Genomic DNA, 26,055 nt, shown 5'->3' with positions numbered 1-26,055 from the left:
TGCTATGAAGCTAAATTATAGCTTTCATATGAAGGCTATAACCCAACTATAGCACAAGACTATGGGGAAAGGGCCAAGGATGGGGAAGGGAGGTGGGAGGTTTTGGTGGAGGGAGGGTAATGGGTGGGGCCACATCTAGGGTGCATCTTAGAATGGGTACAGGCGAAACTTACTAAATGCAGAATACAAATGCCTACATACAGTTACTAAGAAAATGCCATGAAGGCTACGTTGAACAGTTTGATGAGAATATTTCAGATTGTATATGAAACCCGCACATTGTACCCCTGGATTGCACTAATGTACACAGCTATGATTTAACAATAAAAAAAAAGGAGGAAAAAAAAAAAAGAATGCCTAGCACAACTCTGAACAACACACAGGATCAGGATTTCAGTCTTTGTACATTATTTTATTATTTATTATATACAAATATACAGATCTCAAATTGTAACCTAAAAGCAAAAAATGCAAAAAAGTAGTTTTCTGTTTTCTTCACGTAGAAAGAGACAGACCTTCTGTCAAATCCAGATTTTATGATTATTAAGACATAATGAGCAAAAGTACAGATTTTTCATGTATTACTAAATTCATGATTAATAAATTCCTTGGAAAATAGATGGACGTATTATAGTCCTCAAAAAGGCAAACACGTGGTAAGGTAGATGGCCCTACGTACATTGCATAATATGAGTAAGAGACATAACAAGAGCTGTAAGAAACTGTTGTTAAATGTTTAGCAATAAAAGCAATATAGCTTCCTCAGACTCCTACCAATGATTATAGACCTGATATATAAATATCATCAAATGTAAAAGAGTATATAGTATGATTGCATCTGTTTCACAATGACAATTTTCCAATGCATTAATCTGATTTATATTTTGTACTGGAATGATCTATAAAGAAATAAATGAGAAATCCTAAGACAAAACTATTAGCTCCAAGACAACTTATGTTAAAAGGTCTATGAAAAACAAAACTGGAAAGAAAACCTTGGCTATATGATAATTTTTATTTCTAAGAGTAATTCCAAATAATATCTTCTTGTCTTACAAAATGAAACAAAAAATATATAATCTCTCAAATCCAAATTAAACACACAGTAACAAAGTCAAAAGTGCAGTCTTAACATCTGCACATTAGTATTATTATTATTATTTAAGACAAAGTTTCACTATGTCGCCCTCAGTAGAGTGCTGTAGCATCACAGTTCACAGCAAGCTCAAACTCCTGGGCTTAAGTGATTCTCTTGCTTCAGCCTCCCAGGTAGTGCATATTAATTTGATAAATCAAACTGTATCTAAAAAAATACTGCATCTACTGTGGTACAGAACTGATGATGATTTCTTTCTAGTATATAAATGAAGAATCATTACACAGCTCTGTTTTTTTTTTTTTTTTTCTTTTAAAGAAAGATTATATACTAGGGAAGCCCAAAAGAATATGTTATTCATGAAATTCCACAAAAGCTACAAGGAAGCCAAGTGTTTAAGGATGGTAAAAGTTTGCATTTTTAATGCCTATGATGGGCTTTGTGCCACTACTTAAAAAAAAATGTTTTTCATTGATGAAATGATGAGGAAAGAAATACAGTATTATATCATATTCCAGCACAAAGCTACTATATTTGCATAAATCAATAACCAGTAGAAGAGTTATTTATTGAACGGAAGTCTTGTCTAGGTATTAGGCTGTCATCTAAATGTTGATAATGCCTATTCTCAACTTCTAAAATAAACACAAAGAACTTATGTATCAAGATTAATTCTCCTTGGCCGCAATGGATACCGTTTTCTTTCAGGGCAGTCTTTAGTTTGTTTCCTTTTCAATACCACGTTAGAGGTTTTCCTGGGAGTGGTCTCTGTCGGTGTGGTTTCTATTTGTGCTATAAAGCTCTCACGTTTAGCGTCTGGTTTTCTGTAACAACTGGAAAAGACTTCTTGGTGGATCCTCTGGAGCTGGATAATAGGCTGCATCTTTAAAACTTGAGAAAATCCATCTCCTTGTTCAATTAAAGCAGGCAAGGACTTAAAAAAAAAAAAACAAACAGACAATAACGGTCAACATTAATCTCAGGTTGAAACACAAACACACGGATATGGACACAAGAGTCTAGATCCTAAATTTTAATTCTTCAGATCACGTTTTATTCTAGACCTAATATTTTGGGGTCACAGGCTTTTGATTTTACCTTCAAAATACTAGTTTAAGCTGATGAATTTTAATTAAAAGCTAGTATTAACAGCCATATTCTGTTCCTACAATGCCTGGCATTAAAATAAAATTTTGGCAGAACAGGAGAATTTCAGAGCTAAGGATTTGAAGTCTGAAAGTCTATATTTTTAGAATGAATATTTTAGAAATTTTAATAACCATGAGCAAGGATCAGTATATCTTTCCTATAAAGAGCCAGAGGGTAAATATTTTTAGGCTCTGAGCGGTCTTATATTCCCTGTCACAAAAACTCAAGTCTGCTGTTATAATAAATATGAATGAATGTAATGGCTGTGTTCCAGTAAAACTTTACTTACGAACACAAGGTGTGGGCTGAATTTTAGTTTGGCATAGTTTCCAACTCCTGATCAAAAAAACGCTGAGAGAAAAGGACAAGCACCAGAAAACCACAGAATCAATCAAAACCACTAATGAATGTTAACAGAAAATTAACATCATGGGCGGCACCCGTGGCTCAAAGGAATAGGGCGCCAGCCCCATATGCCGGAGGTGGCGGGTTCAAACCCAGCCCTGGCCAAAAACTGCAAAAATAAATAAATAAATAAATAAAATTAACATCAGCATAGGGGAGATTCTGAAAGTTTAAAAATAACTTTCACATACTAGAAATCTGAATGTTTTCCAGTTTGGGTTAAGTAAATGTCAATACTATAAATAATTCAACTATAATAATATTAAAACTCCCAAGGTGGAGATGTAGTATAAGATAGTGGTAAAGAGTATAGATTCTGGAGCCAGACATCCCCAGGTTTAAATCCTGGCTCAGTTACTTACTTGAGCAACCTACTTATTCTCTCTCTGCTTCAGCTTCCTCATCTATACAGTAAGGAAATAATGGTACCTATCCCACAGAATTAGCAGAAGGAGCGAGATAATACATGTGAAGTAGTTAGATGGTGTCCATACTAAGTGCTCAATTAATTTTAGCTGGCATTAGTTGGGCGTAATGGCTCATGCCTATAATCCCCAGAGTCTGGGAGGCCATGGTGGGAGGACTGCTTGAGCTCAGGAGTTTGAGACCAGCCTAAGCAAGATTGAGACCCTCTCTCTACAAAAAAAAAGGAGAAAAACCAGCCAGGTATGGTGGTAGGTACCTGAAGTTCCAGCTACTTGGAAGGCTGAGGCAAGAGGATTTCTAAAGACCAAGAGTTTAAGGTTGCTGTGAGCTATAATGCCACAGCACTATACCCAGGGCAAGTGACAGATTTTGTCTCACAAAATAAAATTAAATTTTAGCTAGTATTGTTATATGAAATTGTTTGATAAACTGCTAACACTCAGAACCCTAAAACATAACCAACCTTTTTTTTTTTGAGACAGAGCCTTAAGCTGTTGCCCTGGTTAGAGTGCCATGGTATCATAGCTCACAGCAACCTCAAACTCCTGGGCTCAAGCGAGTCTCCTGGCTCCGCCTCCCAAGTAGCTGGGACCATAGGTGCCCACCACAACACCCCAGCTATTTTTTGATTGCAGCCATCATTGTTGTTTGGCAGGTCCAGGCTGGATTCAAACCCGCCAGCTCAGGTGTATGTGGCTGGAGCCCTAGCCGCTTGAGCCACAGGCGCTGAGCCAACATAACCAACCTTTAAAGAACCAGGGATAATACTGGCAAATAGGTAACAGATAAATGGTGGTTATTCTAACTCTTACTGCTGCTTAATAAGTTCACGAAAGATCTATTTAAAAGACGGCTGAGAATTCCTGTCACAGCAGACTAAAATACATGAATGTTGAAAGCAAATACCTAGCCATACGTTTTGTTCATTTTATAATTTTTTAGCATGTAGCTCTTACCTTCATGGCTTCACTGATCTCTTTAGCTATTGTTTCACCTCTGCACTTCAAATTTTCCTTATGAAAGGCTGCAAAGAAATCACCACACAGCAAATCATAAAAGGTATGCAGATGCTATCTGGACAACAATCTGCTACAACTGTTCACCTTAGGTTAATCTTTTTTTAGAATATCTTGCAATGTACTAAAATAAATATCCTAAAAAATTTATCTAGATAAATGAAAAGACTGTGAGAACATTATTAACAGTGGAGTAAAACTAGAAGTTATAAGCATAAGATGGTAAACAAGAGTCTATTGAGTAGCCGTAACACTGTGTGCCCCTAAAAGAGAGCCCGATGTTGGCTCGGTGCCCGTAGCTCAGTAAGTAGGGAGCTGGCCATATACACAGAAGCTGGTAGGTTCGAGCCCGGCCCAGGCCTGCTAAACAACAAAGACAACTGCAACAAAAAAATAGCCAGGTGTTGCAGGGGGTGCCTATAGTCCCAGCTAGTCCCAGCCTCCCAGAGACTGAGGCAAGAGACTCGCTTAAGCCCAAGAATTTGAAATTGCTGTAAGCTGTGGTGCCATAGCACTCTACTGAAGGCGACGTAGTGAGACTGTTTCAAAAAAGAAAAAAAGAGAGCCCAATGTTCATTCTATACATTACCTACTACTATGTTAAAGATTTTTGAGCACTATCATCACGTTTTAAAATAAATATAGGTTAATACTTAATTTTTATATTATTCTGAATTTTATAAAAGTAAAACAAATTTGAACTTAGCACATACAATCACATTGCATTAAAGCCATATCTACATGGAATTTCTGGAAAAAATATCTGCAATAGATTGATACTTTTTTGATTCCTAATACATTTTATTTTCTTCCAATCTTTGTTATAAATGTTCATGGCTACTCCATAACAGAACTGCATGAAGATGATACAGAAGGATAAACATCTTACTAAAATTCCAAACAAAACTAGAAATAAGAAAAATCATTCTATTATGAAATAATCTATATATTCAGGGCTTTTTATTTTTTTTTGAGACAGAGTCTCACTATGTTGCCCTGCGTAGAGTACTGTGGCATCACAGCTCACAGCAACCTCAAACTCCTGGGCTTAAGCAATTCTCTTGCCTCAGCCTCCCAAGTAGCTGGGACCACAGGCGTCTGCCACAACGTCTGACTATTTTTTGGTTGTAGTTGTCATTGTTGTCAGGCCCGAGCTGGGTTCAAACCTGCCAGCTTCCGTGTATGTGGCTGGTGCCCTAGCCTCTGAGCTACAGGCACGGAGTCTCAGGTTTTTTAATTTAAAAAATATTTATTAGAGACAAGGTCTCAGTCTTTTGCCCAGGCTGGACCGCAATGGAAGGATCATAGCTCACTATAACTTTGAATCCTGGGCTCAAGTGATCCCAAGTAGCTGAGACTACAAGCATGTGCCAGCATGTCCAGGTAAAAAAAAAACAAAAAGTTTTTTAAATTTTTTGTAAAGACGCAGGTCTCAGTATGTTGCCCAGGCTTGTTTTAAACTCCTGGCCTCAAGTGATCCTCCCACTTAGGCCTCCCAAAGTGTTGGGATTACAGGCATGAGCCACCAGGCCCAGCCCAAATTAGTTTTGAGAAGAGTAGTTCTCAACAGAAATTTCTTTGAGTCAGAGCAAGTATATAACTATATTAAGAGGGCCACAGCTTTACTGACGTCAAGATTGGCCAATAAGCCAGGCAAAGAATTCATTTCATAGCTGCTTTCTTTTCTGACTTTTCTTAGGTTTATCTCAAAAAAATGAGAACTTTCTTTAGACCAAAAGAAAATCAATTCCAAAAACAACCTACTGAGAGAAAGAGGGACTCAAAGAAGGAGTAGGGCAATGGCAACCTGATGACCTCAGAAAAAGGGTTCTTAACGGATTGTTTTTGGCACCAGAAATCTCTTTGGGAATTTGATGAAGCCTTTAAACCTCTTTTCAAAATATTTTTAAATGTATTTTAAAAACTGAAGTGTAATTAATACACAGTGAATTGTATTGATTAGCATTCAAATGTTTTTGACAAATGTATACCAAGACACAAAATATTTCTATTAGCCCAGAAAGTTCTCATGTCTCTTTCTGTCAGTCTTCTCTATAATAAGCAACCATCCGATTTCTATCATTATACATTAGTTTTGCTTATTCTAGAATTTCAGAATAATGTTTTAAAATAAAATTTGAAAATATGATTAGAAAACTGCGATAAGTAATGTATGTGCTTCCTTATTAATAATTTAAACAAAATTGATGACATAATGATTACTATGCTATAAAAACAAGTATAAGCAATAGTGTGGGGTATCTGCAACAACTGAAAATAAAAATATCTGTGGCTTTAGGTAGCAAAAAAAAACTGTTATAGGTACTGAACTTATTATCACCATTACCTACATTCAAAATTGAAAGAAATGCTAAATTTTAGTTTGAGGTTAGTAAAAAGAACAATGTAATCATTCTCCTATACAATCTCACAGTTCCACTATAGTCTAAGGATCCTTGCTTAAGAAAATACTAATTTCTTAAGATTTGAGGAGATTCCCCAAAAGTACTCAAGGGTTATGACAATTACTAAATTTTTTCCTTGATATGGAAAATAAATGACCCATCTTTTGGTCCTCTTATACCAATAAGGTCCCTATTTCTTCTCCCCCTCAAGCTTGCACCCCTGTGTGAGAGTTATCCCTTTATCCAACAAACATTTATTACGTATTTTCCATGGGCTAGGTCTAGCGCTAGGTACTTACAGGAAAAATGGTCTCTGCTCTTCAAGTAACTTTTAGTTTAGAAGACAGATACTCAGAAACAAGTAAGTTACTTTTTCAAAATCGGCTCAAACTTTTCCTTAACCAGCTCAAACTTATCTAAACAGGATAGTATCATGTTACCATAATCTCTATAACACCCCATACTCCCTGCTTGAACTGACTCTACTCTACTACATGCTCCTACTGTGTCCTCAACAGTTCTAGTACAGTGCCTAGAAGATATCATTTCACTAATTGGTTTAGAATGGGACTTCTCAACCCTAGCAGATCCCACCCCACCCTGTACTTAAGAACATATTTTGTAAAGATACCATTACTATTATAAAGAAAAATTCATAGGTAATATTTCTACACACATTAAAAAAATGTTATTTATCATAACAAAACATGCATTTAATGTTTAATATGCTGAGACGCAACCATACCAGAAGACATAATGAAGTACGCTTGATACTTATACCTACTTAAAGGGTACAGGTTTGGATTTAAGAAAATTTACATTTGAAGCTATTCTATACAAAAAAAAGGTCAAGGCATGGGTAGAACTAGAATATAAAGTAGAAATATATAAAAAATAACAGACTAGATTTATTTGAATATAAATAGAAGGAAAAATCTTAACTGAGATAGAGATAACATACCAAGACAAAGCATAGGCTATTGAAATGGTGAAAATTAGGAAGTACATTTCTCCTAATGAGATGGCCTTATTAAAAGTGCGGTGTCCAGGGCCAGGCACAGTGGCTCACATCTGTAATCCTAGCACTCTGGGAGGCCAAGGCAGATGGATCACCTGAGCTCAGGAGTTTGAGAGCAGCCTGAGCAAGAGAGAGACCCCACCCCTAAAACTAGCCAGGCTTTGTGGCAGCAGCCTATAGTCCCAGCTACTCGGAAGGCTGAGGAAAGAGGATCACTTGGGTCCAAGAGTTTGTGGTTGCTGTGAGCTATGATGCCATAGCACTCTACTGAGGGTGAGAAAGTATCTCAAAAAAAAGTGTAGTGTCAAAATAAGTCTCTATTTTATAACATGGGAAGATGTAAGACTGGAGTCCAATAGAAAACATATCTCTTGCTTTGAAATGCCACCATAATTCAGACAACATTCATTATACACATGCACTTAAATGTATAAAGATGAGATTTGTTACAATGACAACATAAAGGGGGAGGGACAGAACTAAATAGAAGCAGAGGCAGAGGTTATGTACATTATTGAAATTAAGTTGGTATTAATTCAAACTACACTGTCAGGAATTTAAGATGCAAATTGTAATCCCCAAGAAACAACTAAAAATATAAATAAAAGTGATACAGAAAAAAATAAAAAGGGTAATTAAACGATAAGGACAGAAGAATGAGGGATAAAAGGTGTGTTCTGACTGCTCTACGGACTGCTCATTCCTCCATCTCTGTCTCCCCTCCAACTCCCTTCAGCCTTCCTAGGCTGGGAAACACAACAATATTGAAATTCAGCCAAGTAATAGCCTTAGAATGGCCTGTAAGTGTTGAAGCGAAAGGAACAGTCATGGTCTGCACAGAACATCAAACCAACCACAACATTCCCTTAAGCCAAAACCTTATCCAGAGCAAGGCCCTAACTCTCTTCAATTTTATGAAGGCTGAGTGTTAAGGAAACTGCAAAAGAAAAGTTTGAAGACAGAGAAGTTGGTTCATGAGGTTTAAGGAAAGAAGCCGTCTCCATAACATAAAAGTGCAAAGTGAAGCAGCAAGAGCTGATGGAGAAGCTACAGCAAGTTATTCAGAAGATCTACCTAAGATCGTTGATAAAGTCAGCTACACTAAACAAATTTTCAAAAGGCAGACAAACAGCCTTTTATTGGAAGAAGATGCCATCGAGGACTTTCATAGCTAGAAAGGAGAAGTCAATGCCTGGCTTCAAAGCTTGAAAGTACAGCCCGACTCTCTTGTTAGGGGTTAATAAGTTGATGGTAAGTTGAAGCCAATGCTCATTTACTCTTCTAAAATCCTAAGAACCTTAAGAATTATGCTAAATACACCCTGCCTGTGTTCTAGAAATAGAAGCCTGGATGACAGCACATTTGTCTATAGCATAGTTTACTATTTTAATCCCATTGATTAGACCACCTGTAAAGAAAAAAAGATTCCTTTCAAAATTATTACTACTCACGGACAATGCACATGGTCGCTGAAGCTCTAATGATGATATACAAGGAGCTGAACGTTGTTTCCATGCCTGCTAACACAACATCCATTCTGCAGCTCAAAGATCAAGGAATAATTTCAACTTTCAAATCTTACTATTTGGAAATACATTTTGTAAGCCCATAACTGCCACAGATAGCGATTCCTCTGAAGGATCTGGGCAAAATAAATTGAAAACTTTCTGGGAAAGATTCACCATCCAAGATGCCTTTAAGAACATTCATGATTCATGCATGAGTGGGGGTCAAAATATCAACATTAAGAGGAGTGTGAAAGAAGTGAATTCCAATCCTCATGGATGACTTTCAGAGGTTCAAAACTTCAGGGGAGGAAGTTAACCACAGATTTGGTAGGAACAGTAAGAGAACTAGAATTAGAAGTGGAGCATGAAGATGTGACTGAGTTGCTCCAATCTCATGATAAAAGTAGTTGTTGCATCTTATGGATGAACAAAAAACGTGGTTTCTTAAGATGGAATCTACTCTTGGTAAAGATGCCTTGAACATTGTTGAAATGCCAGCAAAGGATTTAGACTACTACGTTAACTTAGTCGATAAGGTAGTAGCAGTGTTTTAGAAGACTGATTCCAATTTTGAACAAAGGTCTACTGTGGGTAAAATGCTACCAAATGGCATTGTGTGCTACAGAGAAATCTTTTGTGAAAGGAAGAGTCAACTGACATGACAAACTTTGTTGTCGTCTTGTTTTAAGAAACTGCCTAGGCTGGCGTAGTGGCTCACACCTGTAATCCTAGTACTCTGGGAGGGTGAGGCGAGAGGACTGCTTGAGCAAGGACTGCTTGAGCTCATGAGTTCAAGACCAGCCTGAGCAACAGAGAGAACTTGTCTCTACTAAAAATACAAAAAAAAAAAAAAAAAAAAAAATGAAGCAAGAGGATCACTTGAGCCCAGGAGTTGGAGGCTGCGGTGAGCTATGATGATGCCATGGCACTCTACCCACGGCAATAGCTTGAGATTCTGTCTCAAAAAAAAAAGAAAGAAACTGCCTAGATAGGGTTCACAACTTTATGAATGTACTACCAGTGAATTATGCACTTTAAAATGGTTTAAATGTATTTTACCATTACCTCAACAAAAAAATATTATCTATATGTGGAGTAGCCAGCCTCCAAGATGGCCACCCATGAGCATAGCCTTGTGCGGTCCTCTCCTACACTTGGCCTAAATGACCAGTAACTTACATATCACTTCCAGGTTAGGTTATAAAAAAAGACTACAACTCTACCTTGGGTATTCATTTTATTTTCTTTCTCAGATCATTCACACTGGGAGAAGTAAGCTGACTTATTGTAAGAGATTCATGTTGCGAGGAACTAAGGCCTCTAACACCCTAACAACAACTATGTGCGTGAGCTTAGAAGATTTCCTGGACCAGTGGCTCACGCCTATAATCCTAGCACTCTGGGAGGCCGAGGCAGATGGATCACCTGAACTCAGGAGTTTGAGACCAGACTGAGCAAGAGTGAGACCCTACCTCGCTGGGCATTGTGGTGGGTGCCTATAGTCCCAGCTACTTGGGAGGCTGAGGCAAGAGGATCTCTTGAGCCCAAGAGTATGAGGTTATGTGAGTTATGACGACACCATGGCACTCGACCCAGGGCAACAGAGTGAGATTCTCAAAAAAAAAGTGTTTTCTATCTGTTGCACAAGCAATGATGATATAAAAAGTGCCAAGAGAAATTTGAGTTTGTGTGTAAAATGGAGCTAGGTCCTAGGGTTGAATAATTATAAACAGATGTTCACATATGAGAGTCTGGGGGGATAAGCTAAAGTTGTGCTGGACATATGAAACTTTTAATATCCCTGGTCCCTGACTACAAAATGCCAGCTACAATTTCCCATTACTGTAGTAACCAATTAACTAACTTACAGTTTTTCAAAGGGCCACTAGGGGGCAGAACTAACCCCAGTGAGAACCCTGGCATTCTTATTTTCCAGAACTTTCTTGGGAACAGGAACCACTTTCTCTTCACCTTAGAATCCACATGTTGAGCACAGTGCCTCACGTGCAGAGTAGGTACAGTTACGACGGACAGGAAAGGCTATGAGAGAGGGTGCCATCGAGGCACAAAGGAGAGTAGGGGCAATCCAGCCAGGGAATTAAAGGGAAAAGAAACACTTCACAGGCATTGTAAGAGTTGCCTTAGAAGAGGACTTGGTGCTAGATGAGCTAGTGAGTGAGGGGCAAGGAGGTGGGTAGTAGAGGATGTGCTATACCAAAACAAGAGAATAAATCAAGAAAGAGAAGAAAACAGGAACCAGGAAACATGGCTCAAAACAAAAGAGAAGTAAAGGAAATTCCCAAGATGATGATGAAAGGAACAGATGGGATGAAAGCTTTGCAGCAATCCTAGAGAGCAGCTAGTTCAGAGTGGAATACGAAGGACAGGTCGCAGAGGAGCAGCTCCAAGAAAAAGAAAAAGAATTTAAAAATGGATTTGATCCTTAACCTGAAGAGCTCACCATATTGACAGGATCTTTACAGTTCTGTTAGACACAATGGAAAACAAAGCAACAGAAAAATAAAGCAATTATCATTCCAAAAAAGGCGGGAAGCTGTTCAAGAAAAAAATATAGTAATAATTACTTGACTCAAAATGAAGAACATTTATATAGTTATAACAACAGACACATTAAATAGTATTTTTTGTTAAAATAATGGCTGAGATTAAAAGTAAAGCTATTAGGTATGGATCATTATATTGAGAAAATTGGCTTCAAAAAGAAAAAGTTCAGGAAAGAAAAACACAATGGCATGAAAACTTTCCCTACTCATTCCACTGTCAATCCATTCCCATAGTAGCACAGGCTAACATACATTCCCAATCAATCTCATGTAATTTTAACAACATTGTGAGGCAAGTAGGTTTCCTCAGCTTCCTTTTACAGATAAAGAAACAAACAGAAAAATGTTTCTAGACTTGAATAGAACTCATATCTCCTACAATCCAAAGTACCCCACTCTTCTATGTTCTATATGTAACTTTCTAAAATATCACTTTGCCAGTAATTATAATCCTGTTAATAATTATACCTCATGGCCCAGCATGGTAGCTCACGCCTGTAATCGCAGTACTCTGGAAGGCCAAGTTGGGTGTATTGTCTGAACTCACGAGTTTAAGACCAGCCTGAGCCACAGGGAGACCCTGTCTCTAAAAATAGCCAGGTATTGTGGCAGGTACCTGTAGTACCAGCTCCTTGGGAGGCTGAGGCAAGAGAACTGCTTAAGCCCAAGAGTTTGAGGTTGGTGTGAGCTGTGACACCACGGTACTGTACCAAGGGTGACATAGTGAGACTCTGTCTCAAAAAAATAAAAAAATAAAAATTATACCGTCATAATAATTATACTTGTTAACAAATGGTCAAGAATTAGCTCCAACATAATGAAAACCTCTTGAAATAAAAATAATTATGCCTGGTAAAGAATTAAAAATAGAATGACTCTAGAATTAAATGTTTTAACTATTAATTTTGCAGTACCTTTTTTTCAATTAAGTGAATTAAGCCCTTTCATTTAAAACTAAGTAGCATCAATAGTTTTCGTAATAAAAGCAAAGAAAGTCTTTTTTTAAAGACAAATTAGCTAGGTATGATGACACCCACCTATAAGCCAATAGTCCCAACTACTCCAAAGACTGAGGCAAGAGGATTTCTTAAGCTCAGGAGTTCAATCAATTATACTCCAGTACGGACAACAGTGAGACCCTATCTCCACTGGAAAAAACAAAAAGGAAAGAAAAAAAAAGTAGAGAAAAACAATAAAAATGATCACCAAATATGTGAATATGATATTTATAATTGCCATCAAAAAGGCACTTTCCAACAATACCATCTGTTTAGGAAATTTAAAAATATATAAACTTTTCACTCCCTCAAGATTATTCTAAATGATTTTTTCAAATTTTCTAACTAGTAAGAGCATTACAGAAACTTCTGATACACAAATATCTGACTTAAGAATGTCTGACAGGCAGATGACTGGCCCATGCCACACTGAGGGATGGGCTTTCTCCAGAAGCACTCTCGGTGCCTCCTCTGAGAGCCTCAGGGCACTACTATTTACTCTCCCACCACAAACAATGGCATTGAAGAATACAAGTTATTCTCTGTAAAATCCTACTTAAACGTCACGTAGTGGAACTAATAATGTATCTGAAATACAATTTTCCATTACAAACACGTAGTATTTCAGCTATACTGTAGGTTAAATAGGCCTTCAAAAGGTAGCCTAGAAACTTACTGATTTTTAGTACTATTTATACATTTTTTTTCCACTGGGAAATGCATTTCAAATTCCAAAGCTCAGACTTTAATAGGATTTTTAAAACTTAACCATCTGTGAGTGGCTACCTGTTCATGGGTGTCCAACCATTTTTCTTTTCTGCCACACATTGGAAGAGTAAGAGTTGTGGGCCACACATTAAATACACGAACACTAATAAAGGGGGATGAGCAAAAGAAAAGGTCCATGCATGTTTTTCACAATGTCTGACACTACAGATAAAATAATCCTCAAATAATCTGCACATGGCCCATGGGCTGCAGGTTGAACAGCCCTGCTATATACCATGGCAGTGGTGTAAACAAGTTAGCATTATTAGGAAAGAAGAGGAACTGCCTCAGAGTTCTTTGCTTGTAGAGTCAGCAAAAAAACTGGAAGTTTCATTGAGTTTACTGTAAAGAAACTTAAAATAGCTCCTTGCCATCACTACATGTTTAGTGAAGGACAGGGTGAAAAGGGAGTCTCTTCAATTAATTTCAAAGGACTTTAAAAAAAAAAGTCAATATGGAAGCAATTATTAGTTATGCTAATAGGATTATAAAAGGTTATAACTGGCAAATGAGAAGCATATCTTATTGGTAGGGAGCTAATCAGTATATCTGTTGCAAGGATATTTAAACAAAAAAAAAGTTTGCCCCTAAAAATGTGGAAGTTAAGCACCCTTAAGAACAATGCCTTCCCTAGGCACTTGCTTCTAAAACATAGGGAAACAAAAAAGTGGAAATGAAAGATTGAGTAATCAACTTAGTTTTGCTTTCAGGTCACTGCATTGACTAAACTAGGAAACATGAACTCGAACTTCCAAAAGGCTACCCAGATTCAGAAATTCAGCAAACAACAACAAACCATTAAATGAGTGCTTCCTTTCCATTTCCCATGTATTTTACAAGTATGAGCAAGCAAGCACGCACAGCACAGATGTGTGGCTTGTACTGGTTTCTAAAGAAGTAATTAAAGCCATGAATTAGAAGCATGAATTGGAAAGCAGCATCCCTGGCAAAAACAAAACCAAAACTAAGCAGTGATTTATGATTTTCTGAAAGATAACCCTTTGCTAGGACTTTGCTAGAAACCTGTTGAACCCATCTGCTTGGTAGGCATAATCATTTGCACCCACTCCCTCCTTCAGTACCATGCTGTATCTCTCTTAAGGCACACTTTCAGACTACTGACTCTAGCTCATATTATCTGGCTTCAGCCAAGTCTCTGATCTGATCCTGCAGTGCTCTTTACTTCTATTCACTCCACTAGAGCCCCTTGGGCTTTTATTTCATGAACACTCAAGCTCATTCTTAAGAACTTTGTTCTACCTCTTCGACTGCTTGGAAAGTTCTTCCTTCTGATCATCATCACCCAATAAAGTCCTTCCTGTTCTACACCAGAAAGTTGTTTCCCATCACCCAAACACATCACCCTAGCACTATTACTAATTTATTTTTATATTTATTACTTTTCTCCTCCCACTAGAACGTAAGCTTCATAGAGCAAGGACTTTGGGTGCTTCATTAATTACAGTCTCGACACTGACAACTGTCATATAGTAGACATTCAGTATACATGACTAAATGGGTAATAGTCACAAACAAAAATTATTATAATAAATACTATTAAGGAAATAAACAGGTGTCTATATGATAAAGAATTAGGGACAGTCTACTTTAGGGAAATTAGGGAAGATCTTAGCATTTAAATGAGAAAGAAAAACTGGGAAGATGTAAACCTTAGAAGGGAGTGGAAGAAACATGTATGAAAGTGAGGCAGTTTCAGAGAACTGAAAGATGGATGATGGGGGTCTACAGCACAAAGGAAAGTGTCTGAAATGAATTTGGAGAGGTAGGTAGGAGCTAGATCATGTGAGGGAATACTAAGAAGTTTAAAATTTATGATATTAAAAAACTGGAAGATTTTAGGATTTTAAGAATAAAAATGTATTTATGTTTTTAAAAGTATCCTAGACTTTTAGTCAAATTGGTCTTAGAAGTTCACAAAACTTCTAAGCATCAACGAATACATTTAGAAAATTAAAATGACAAAAGTATAAGAGAAAAAAATATAAGTTAGGCTGGTAGGCAGAAGTAGCTAAGAATTTGCCTCCAGAGTATCTTTGCCTCCAAAGGTACCCCAAAGGAACAGGAAATGGAGAGTCAGCTTCACTGTTTCAAACCAAGGGCCGAGATGGAGTTTTTCTACTTTGAAAAGGAGGCAGAAAAAAACTGCCATTAACCACTACTAGGAATTGGAGCTTACTTAAAAGTACACCAAAAATGACGGGAAGCAGATAATGCCTCAAAGCGTGGCCTGGACCAAGCTATCTGCTGACTTTGTAGCTAGATCCACAATCTCAAATATTACAGTGGGATAGGGGTCCTCTGCTGCCAATTTAAGATAAGCTTCTGTTCTGGGATTGTTTGAGGCCTGGGTGGAAGGCAGCCACAAAACTACTAAAGTGGAAGAGTAAAAGCAGCATAGGAAAATAAGCACATGAAAAAAATCTAGTCAAGAAGCACTTACGAGCAGAAGGTAAAACGCATTAAGAAATGAAAATCAAAAAAAAAAAAAGAAATGAAAATCATGGTCTGGCATGGTGGCTCACGCCAGTAATCCTGGCACTCTGGGAGAATGAGGTGGGTAGATTGCCTGAGAGTTCACAGGTAAGAGCGAGACCCTGTCTCTAAAAATAGCCTAGCATTCGGGAGACTGAGGCAAGAGAATCACTTGAGTCCAAGAGTTTTAGGCTGCTGTGAACTGTGATGCCAGGGCACTCTACCGAGGGTGACAAACAAGAATGTCTCAAAAAAAAAAAAAAAGAAAAGAAAAAGAAATGAAAATCATGAAAGACAGCCAATATGTTACGGACAGGAACTTATATACAGATGAAATTAAATCAGAACAATCTGAAAATAACTTTAAAATGTTTGAGAACTTCCAATAGCTAAAGAAAATCATAACAGATATTACCAAAAAAAGTTATAAAATAAAAATAGGAATAATATGAAAACAGAAGAAATAATAAAGAAGCAAAATTGAAGGATTAGGTTAAAGATTTGCTAGATGGGCACCCTCAGATTAAATATATATATGCAAATGATAAAATATGGGAGAAGAGGAAGCAAGCAAAACAAACAAGCCCCATAAAAATCCTATTTAACAAAGCTACTGCGGGAAGAGCAGCCCAGCTGGCCATCCGAGTCTCCAATCCCAATGCCAGGCTGCGCAGCGAAGGAAATGAATAGACAGCTCATGGGCACATTCTATTTGTGTTTAAATAAAACCATAAAAACTGTCTTCTGGCAAATAAATAAATATATAAACTCCCAAAAAAAAAAAAAAAATCCTATTTAAATAAAATTGCTTCTCCATGTGCAGATAAGCATAAAAAAATTACCAATGGAAACTGTGAAGGTGAACTATATGTTACATTGTTGAGTGGGGAAAAAAGGTGACAGAATAAAGTGTATTGTGTAATATTTATATAAGTAAACAACTCAAACTCTCTGTTCCTACCTACTTGCATACAAATAAATAGATAAAGCTAGATTCCTCAAAATGAATGACAAAAAGGACATAAGCTATCAACATCTATGGCAATGGTTCTCAACCTTCCTAATGCCGCGACCCTTTAATACGGTTCCTCATGTTGTGGTGACCCTCAAACATAAAATTATTTTCATTGCTACTTCATAACTGTAATTTTGCTATGTTATGAATCGTAATGCAAATATCTGATGTGCAGGAAGTATTTTCATTGTTACAAAGGGGTCATGACCCACAGATTGAGAACCACTGATCTGTGGGATACAGCAAAAAGCAGTGCTAAGGAGAAAATTCATATATAGCCTTAAATACCTATGACAAAAAGATAGAAAGACTACAAATTGGCTCAGCACCTGTAGCACATTACGGTGCCAGCCACATGCATTGAACATGGCGGGCTTGAACCCAGTCCAGGCCAGCTAAAGAACAACAAGTGCAACAAGAGAATAGCCAGGCATTATGGCAGGCACCTGTAGACCCAGCTACTTGGGAGGCTGAGGCAAGAGAATCGCTTAAGCCCAAGAGTTTGAGGTTGCTGTGAGCTGTGACACCACGGCATTCTACCGAGTGACCTAATAAGACTCTGTCTCAAAAAAAAAAAAAGACTACAAATTAAGAATGCAATGACATGTCTCAAAGAGCTAGAAAAGAGAAAAACCAAGCCCAAAGCCAGCAGAAGAAAAGAAATAACTAAGCTCAGAGTAGAACTAAACAAAAAAACAAGAAAATTATATCTAAGATCAACAAAAAGAAAGTTAGTTCTTCAAAAAGATAAAATTAATAGACCTCTTGCAAGATTAATGAAGAACAGAAGAGAAAGTACTCAAATAATTAGAAATGAAAAAGGAGACATGACAACTGATACCACAGACATACAAAATACCATCTGTGAATACTATGAAAATCTTTATGCACATAAACTTGAAAACACAGAAGAAATGGACAAATTTCTGGAAATACACAACCTCCCAAGACTCAGTCAGGAAAAAAATAGAACTTCTGAACAGACAAGTAATAACATCGAAGTAGCAATTAAAAAAAAATCTTCCAGGTACCGCATGTAGCTCAGTGGGTAGGGCGCCAGTCACATAACACCCAGGCTGGCAGGTTTGAACATGGCCTGGGCCTGCTAAACAACAACAACTGCAACAAGAGAATAGCCAGGCATTGTGGCGGGCGCCTGTAGACCCAGCTACTTGGGAGGCTGAGGCAAGAGAATCATGTAAGCCCAAAAGTTTGAGGTTGCTGTGAGCTCTGACGCCACAACACTTATGGAGGGTGACATAGTGAGAGTCTGTTTAAAAAAAAAAAAAAAATCTTCCAACAAAAAAAGCCCTGGACAAGATGGATTCACAGCCAAATTTTATCAGGCCTACAAAGGAAAATTAGTACCCCTTCTGCAGAAATTATTCCATAACATCAAGAAGCATGGAATCCTCCCCAATTCATTTTATAAAGCTAGTATCACCTTGATACCAAAGCCTAGAAAGACCACAAGAACAACAACAACAACAACAAAAAACTACAGACCAATATCCCTTATGATTATAGACGCAAAAATCCTCAATAAGATACTAATGAATAATTCAATAGTATATCAAAAAAATATCCACCATGACCAAGTGGGTTTTATCTTAGGGATACAAGGATGTGTTAAACATACTAAATCAATAAATGTGATCCATCACATAAACAGAAGAAAAAGACCAGATAACCATCTCAATAGATACAGAAAAAGCATTCAACAAATACAGCACCTTTTTATAATAAAAACTCTCAACAAACGAGGCACAGAAGGAACATATCTCAAAATTATAAAAACCATAAACAAACCCACAGCCAGTGTCATGATGAATGGGAAAAAGTTGAAATCATTCTAAGAACTAGAAGACAAGGATATACACTGTTGCCTCTCTATTCAATGTAGTGCTAGTTCTAGCCAGAGAAATTAGGCAAGAAAATGCAAATTAAGGGTATCCAAATAGGGAAGGAAGATGTCAAAACCTTTTTGCAGATGATATGATCTTATACTAGAAAAGCTCAAAGATTCCTGGAACTGATAAATTCAACAAAATCTCAGGTTATAAAATCAATGCACACAAATCAGTAATGTTCTTATACACCAGTAATGGTCAAGCTGAGCTGCAAATCAAAGCCTCAATGCCACGCACAATTGCTACAAAAAAAAAAAAAAAAATACAAAAACCTAGGACTATACTTAACTGAGGCGAAAGATCTCTACAAAGAGAACTACAAAACACTGAGGAAGGAAATAGTGTACAAGCAAGTAGAAAAACATACCATGTTCATGGATTGGTAGAATCAACGTTGTTAAAATGTCCATTCTACTCAAAGTGATTTACAGATCGATGCAATCTCTATCAAAATACCAATATCATATTTCACAGATCTACAGAAAATAATTCTACACTTCATGTGGAAACAGGAAAGAGCCCAAATTCCCAAAGCACTCTTAAGCAAAAGGAACAAATTGGCTTCAAACAGTACAAGGCTATAGTAACTAAATCAGCATGGGATTGGAATAAAAATAGAGACACGGACTAATGGAGCAAAACAGAAAACCTGGATATAAAACCATGCACAGGCTCAGCACCTATAGCTCAGCAGCTAGAGCGCCAGCTACATACACCAGAGCTGGAGGGTTTGAACCCAGCCTGGGCCTGCCAAACAACAATAACAACTACAACCCCCAAATAGCCGGGCATTGTGGTGAGCGCCTGTAGTCCTAGCTCCTTGGGAGGCTGAGGCAAGAGAATTGCTTAAGCCCAAGAGTTTGAGGTTGCTGTGAGTTGTGACACTACAGCACTCTACTGAGGGCAACAAAATGAGACTCTGTCTCAAAACAAACAAAAAAAAATCCACATTTTTGACAAAACAGACAACAATATACACTGGGGAAAATGATCCCTATTTAGTAAATGCTACTGGGAAAATTGGATAGTTACATGCAGAAGAATGAAAGAATATCCATATCTTTCACTATTTACAAAATTTAATTCAAGATGGATAAAGGACTTAAATGTAAGGCATAAAACCATAAGAATTCTGGAAGAGAATGTTGGAAAAATTCTTCCAGATATCAGCCTAGGCAAAGAATTTATGAAGAGTTCCCACTGGCAACCACAGGAACAGCAAAGAAAATAAAAAATAAAAATAAATAAATAAATAAAAGAACTTGATTAAAGTAAAAAGCTGCCGCATAGCCAAAAAAGTAAATTAACAGAGCAAATAGACAACCTACACAATGGAAAAAAATATTCATAAGCTATACATCTGATAAAGGTCTAATAACTAGACTCTACAAAGAACTCTGGCAAATTTGCAAGAAAAAAATCAAAAAACTTCATTAGAAAGTAGGGAAAAGACATGAACAGAAGCTTTTCAAAAGAAGATATACAGATGGCATGGCCAATAAACAGATGAAAAAATGCTCAATGTCACTAATCATCAGGGAAATGTAAATTAAAACCACATTGAGGTATCACCTTACTTGGTCAGACTGACCTTTATTAAAAGTCCAAAAACAATACAGGCTGGTGTGGATGCAAAGAGAAAGGAACACTCATACAGTTGGTGGGAATGCAAATTAGTACAACCTCTATGGAAAACAGTATGAGAAATCCTCACAAAACTAAAAATTGACTTACAATTTGATCCAGCAATCTCACTACTGAGTACATATATATACCCAAATGAACTCTCTTTATCAAAAAGACACTTGCACTCTAATATTAATTGCAGCACAATTCACAATTGCAAAAATAGGGACTCAACCTAAATGCCCATCAATTCATGAGTGGATTAACAAAATATGGATCAAAGTCCTAAATGTAAGACCCGAAACTATAATAACTCTTAGGAGAAAGTGTAAGCATAGATCTTTATACTTCATATTAGATAATGGTTTCTAAGACATGACTGTAAAACCACAAGCAACTGAAGGAAAAACATAGACAAAGTGATCTTTGTCAAATTTTAAACTTCTGTGTTTCATTTCAACAAACACCATTAAGATAGCGAGAATGGGAAGAGGGCTTCAAGATGGCTGACTAAAGGCACCCAGCACTTGCCTCCTCCATAAAGAAGAACTAAAACAGTGAATAGATAATTACGTATCAAATATAGCGTCTAAGAAAGAGCACTCGAATTCAGAAGGGCAGTGACAAGGAATATCTGGGGGATAGTAGAAAAGGGAAGTGAGTCAGCTGGCCTGGCTGGGTCAGTTGGGAGCCAGGAGAGGCTCCCTGGTGCAGGAAAAAGGTAATAAAGAGATCCCTACCAGTTCATATCCCCACAGCAGACTCCTGCAATCCTAGCCATTGGAGGTACTATAATGATAGTTCCAGAAAGGTAATTCATGCTAGGTCCCACACACCGTGCCCACCCCACCGCCAAGAACCAAGAAGCTGCAGCATGGTGTTATTTTGAGAGTTCAACCCCCATTAGATTGTGTCCTGCCCTGTGGCCCAACAGCCCCTGCATCTCCACATTCCTGGAGCCCCAGTAACATCCCCCCACATCCACCTGTAGGGCTGCAGTGGCATGGTACCAGTTAAATCCGGTGGTGTGATCAAGTCCCCAGATCTCTAACCCACACAGTGTCCTATATCCAGGTGGTATAGTGTACTGGAGAGGCTTCCCCCAAGACAGAGGAAGCCAAAGCATGTGCTCCCCAAAGCCTGAGAGCCACCTGCCTAGGCCTGCTGCCACTAACATCAACCCTACGCCCACCCAGTAGCAGGGCCACCACTCATGGCACACATCTTCAGTGTGCCTGGGACTGGCCTGCCCAGATTACTGTCCCAGGGACCTGATAATCACCCTACCCTATCTGTTGCAATAGGTAGCATATACCATCAGGAGGCCTGACAAAAGATCTATACCGTCCATCACCAGCACCTAGTCACGCTATGGGCCTGAAGATCAACCTACCCTACCAGCTACCTTCTAGTAGATGCACACACCATCAGGGGCCCAATAACAGGTCCAGCCCACCTTCCACTGGTGCTCAAACATGCTGTCTGAGGGCCTGGAAATAGCCTTGCCCTGCCCACCACAGACAATGTACACTAATAAGGGGGCCTGAGGAAAAGCCTACCTTGCCTGATATCACCCCAGTCCCCTACACTAAATCAGCCCAAATGTGCTGTCTAGGGGCCTGGAAATCCAGTCATATAGTCTGTAACTGTGGATATATGCACACAACCATCAGGATGCCTGCTGATAGGTCCAGCCCTCCCACAGGCAGTACCTGAGCACACCATCCAGGGACTGAAGGATCTCATCCCTTGTCTACCACCATTGCCAACATTCATGCACTCCTTCCCAAGGCCTAAGGATGGGCCTGTCCAGCCTGCCAATGCCACCACTGCCAGGACTCACCTGCATATGCTACGTGGGAGCCAGGGCACTAACCAGTCCAGCCCACTGCTGCCACAGCTGGCATGGTGCATTCTGCCTGGCAGCCTGAGGGCTGACCTATCACTGCTACTGCCATCGCTGACACCATACATACTGCCAAGGGACGGAAGGGCCCACCCACCCAGACCAATTCCGTCACTGCCAGCACCTGAGCAAGCCATCTAGAGATTCAAGAATTGGTGTGCCTGGGCGCACCAAGGAAGAGTGCAGTCAGTCTGGCACCACCACTAATGGAGCCCAGAAACTGGCCTGCATGTAGTCCCTGACCCCAGCAAAGTGTCACTACTGCCACCAATAATCACAAAATCATTGACACCTCTGACACTGATTCTAGCCAAAGAAATCATATGTTACTGTATGAACCCAGAATAAAATCTAAAGTGCCCTACCCAACCAACACTACAGATACATCTACAGGAAAAAGTCTTTCCCAATAAAAGCAAATCAAAAAGATTAGAACAAACAACTGTTTCACCAAATACACAGATTATCAACATAAAAACACAAGAAACATGAAAAAGCAAGGAAGTATGACACCTAGAAAAGAACACAGTAATTTTCCAGCAAGTTTCCAATAAAAAAGAAAACTATGAAATACCTGAGAAAAATTAATTTTTTGATAAATTTGATAAAAAATTAAAATAATTTTATTAAAGATCAATGAGATACAAGAGAAGACATATAAACACCACAAAGAAATCTGAAAAAGAATCATGATCTGCTGGGCACAGTGGCTCATAACTATAATCCCGGCACTTGGGAGGCTGAGGTGGGTGGATTGTCTGAGCTCATGGGTTTGAGACGCCCCACCCCCCGAGCCAAAGTGAGACCCCATCTCTAAAAAAATAGCTGGGTGTTGTGGTTGGCACCTGTAATCCCAGCTACTTGGGTGGCTGAGGCAAGAGGATCACTTGAACCCAAGAGTTTGAAGTTGCTGTGATCTAAGAAGCCAGGGCACTCTACCAAGGATGACCAAGTGAGACTCTGTCTCAAAAAAAAAAAAAAACAACCCCATGATCTGAATGAGACATTTGATACAGGTATCATTAAAATGAACTAGACAGGGCGGCGCCTGTGGCTCAGTGAGTAGGGCGCCGGCCCCATATGCCGAGGGTGGCGGGTTCAAACCCAGCCCCGGCCAAACTGCAACAAAAAAATAGCCGGGCGTTGTGGCGGGCGCCTGTAGTCCCAGCTGCTCGGGAGGCTGAGGCAAGAGAATCGCGTAAGCCCAAGAGTTAGAGGTTGCTGTGAGCCGTGTGACGCCACGGCACTCTACCCGAGGGCGGTACAGTGAGACTCTGTCTCTACAAAAAAAAAAAATAAATAATAAAATAAAATAAAATAAAATAAAATGAACTAGACAGGAGAGACGGAGCATGATGGCAGATGAGACATGTTTAGCTCAGCTTTCCCAGAACAACAGGTGAGAGCGAGTGAGCTAAATCATTCCCAGCATGGAATATTGGTATGGAGTGGCAGTTCGGGGTGTACAGCAAAGTGGCGGATTACTGGACTTGGAGTGTAATCCAGAGATGCAGAGACTACCAGGAAAGTTTCTGTGCTGTGGCTGTAGCAGCAGCAACCAGCTCCCCTCATGGAGGATTACAATTCCCAGTTTGTGGGGAAACTAGGTGTTGTGTAGAAAGATTGGTGAAGTGTGGACTGCCAACCAGAGTGGGGTGCCGTCTTGAGCAGCACCACCACAGTTTGGCTGCTGGAGAGACACTTAGACACGAAAGATCCCAGATAGGAAGTGGACATTGTTTTAAAATTTGGGAGATGGTGGTTGTCACAGGCACCTTTCTGTGCGGGACAGGTGTGGCCAATTTGAGTCTCACCTACAGGCAGTCATCATGCACTCGAAACAGGCCCAGACATCCCGCGCTTCACGGAAACTGTTGCAGGGATAATTTGTGAAACTTGCCTGTGAAGGTATTTTTGACATCCGTGAAATCAACAGTTAGGCAGAGTCTAAATTCCAAGCAGATAGCCAGGCAACCACCAAGAAAAATGTAAGCTGGGAATCAGGTATAAGGCTAGGAACCACTCATGGCACCACCTGGTGTCCAGACGGTATATTGCAACATAAATATATTCCTACTTAAGTTGATCCCTACCGCATATATGTTTATACATATATTTATATCTATATATGAATATTTTTGTTGATGGTGCCTTTTGTTCTTTTTTCTTTGCTTCTTCCTTTTGCTTTTTTGCGTTTTTTCCTTTTTTCTTTCTTGTAGGCGTTGGTTAAAATTTCTTAAAAATTATTAATTTTTTTTTCTCTTCTTCCCTTCTTACGGTTGCTGACAGTACTTACATCAGGATATTTAAGTTTTTCTTTTGGGGGTGGGGATTTTTGTTCTTTTGTTTGTTTTTGATTGTGCATCTGTTTGTGTGTCTGGTTGCTTTTTTATTTGTGCGTTTTGTTTCAAAGTATCTTGTGTTTTGCTAAATCCTCGGGTTGGCTATTTTCTCTAACTCCAATTTTTACATTCAACAAGAATGACGGGGAGTGGGGGATGATGACTGACTGGAGCCAGCTTTCAACAGAAGCTCCAGTCCAGAGGGAGAGATAACGGCCAGAAAGAACCCAACAAAGCTGAAGGGTGGGAGCCAAGCTGAGAGAAGAGAGATAATTACACGTCTTCTCTGCTGAGGCAAGCTGCAACTCCAAGGAAACAAATTTCAGGTACAGAACTCATCCCAAAGAGGACACATGTCTGTTCCCTCCCCCAAGACAGTTGCTTGCCTCCCGTGGGATCTCTACTAGTGAGTGGTGAACTGAGGTTCTCTTCTCTAACCCCACTGGAGCAAGTTCTGGAAGCTGGGACTCCTCCAGAGATTCCTTACTATGAGCCTGGAATTCTCTTGTCCGGCAGAAAGGTTGGACAAATATTTTCCCTGCCACTTTGAACTTCCAGTCCACCCTTCCCCCCTTGCCTGAAAGTCTAAAAGTCCAACCCCTGCAGAGACCAGAATGTCTGTAGTTGTTTGAACTGGGCATTGCACGGACAGTGAGAACGCAGCTATGCTGTATCTGTGAATCCAGTAACAGTACAGAAAGGCACAGGGGGAAGGAAGGTGTCTGGCCTGGCTCTTAGATAGTGCAACTCAGCAGTGGGTGGAGACTCGGGGAACTGCTGAGGCACGGGAACCCAAGTGGAACCTCCCACCCAGCATCAGTGTTAATAGAGCTATCCCACTGGGGTCTAATTTTGGAGAGACACCTCCCCAACTCTGAGGACTACCAGAAGGAGCCAGACCTTGCCCTATAGGGATACCACAGCTGTACAGCGGTGGGAGCAAAGGTGCGGTGGCGGGGGAGAAAAACATTTGTTGTCTTGTTATCCTCAGGTTTGGACTGAGCTCAGGTGGAATGCTCCCCAGTTGCCGTTGAATACCTGAGGCAGGCAGGCTTCAGCTCCCCCTGTTGACTGGTGGCAGAGGGTAGTGGCCAGGCCGAGGAGGCACTGACTTTCCTTTGCCTCTGGCAGGCGCAAAGCCCTGGCACATTTGCTTATTGGACAGAAGTGGGCCACAGAGACTGGGCAGGGGGCTACCAGAGACTGGGGTTACCAGAGACTGGTGGTGAAGGAGGTGCAAGGTGGGGAAATCAGCCCCCTTGGTCCAACTCTTCTACTGGGAGGGCCTTTCTGACTCCACGGAGCAGTGGAGAGAGCCACACTTGAGCTGCCAGTAGACCCCTGCTATCTAGTTGCTGGAGACCTTTTGAACTCTCCCACTAGAGAGCTGGTGCTGACTGGGACAATGGG

The 26,055-nt window shown here is 39.4% G+C and overlaps 1 protein-coding gene across 1 annotated transcript in view; it reads right to left on the bottom strand.

Moving 5' to 3' along the window:
• Positions 1 to 397: 397 nt before the first annotated feature.
• NSL1 (NSL1 component of MIS12 kinetochore complex) overlaps positions 398 to 26,055 on the bottom strand; it is a 53,801-nt gene continuing 28,143 nt past the window's right edge. Inside the window, exons 5-6 of the mRNA XM_053607451.1 lie at positions 4,033 to 4,100; positions 398 to 2,030 (exon numbers count right to left, since the gene is read on the bottom strand). Coding sequence (XP_053463426.1) covers positions 1,752 to 2,030; positions 4,033 to 4,100 — 347 coding nt within the window. The 3' untranslated portion in view covers positions 398 to 1,751. The remainder of the gene's footprint in view (positions 2,031 to 4,032; positions 4,101 to 26,055) is intronic.

This window comes from Nycticebus coucang, chromosome 10 (assembly GCF_027406575.1).
Source record: "Nycticebus coucang isolate mNycCou1 chromosome 10, mNycCou1.pri, whole genome shotgun sequence".
NCBI lineage: Eukaryota > Metazoa > Chordata > Mammalia > Primates > Lorisidae > Nycticebus > Nycticebus coucang.
This window is presented reverse-complemented; position numbering and strand designations above follow the sequence as displayed.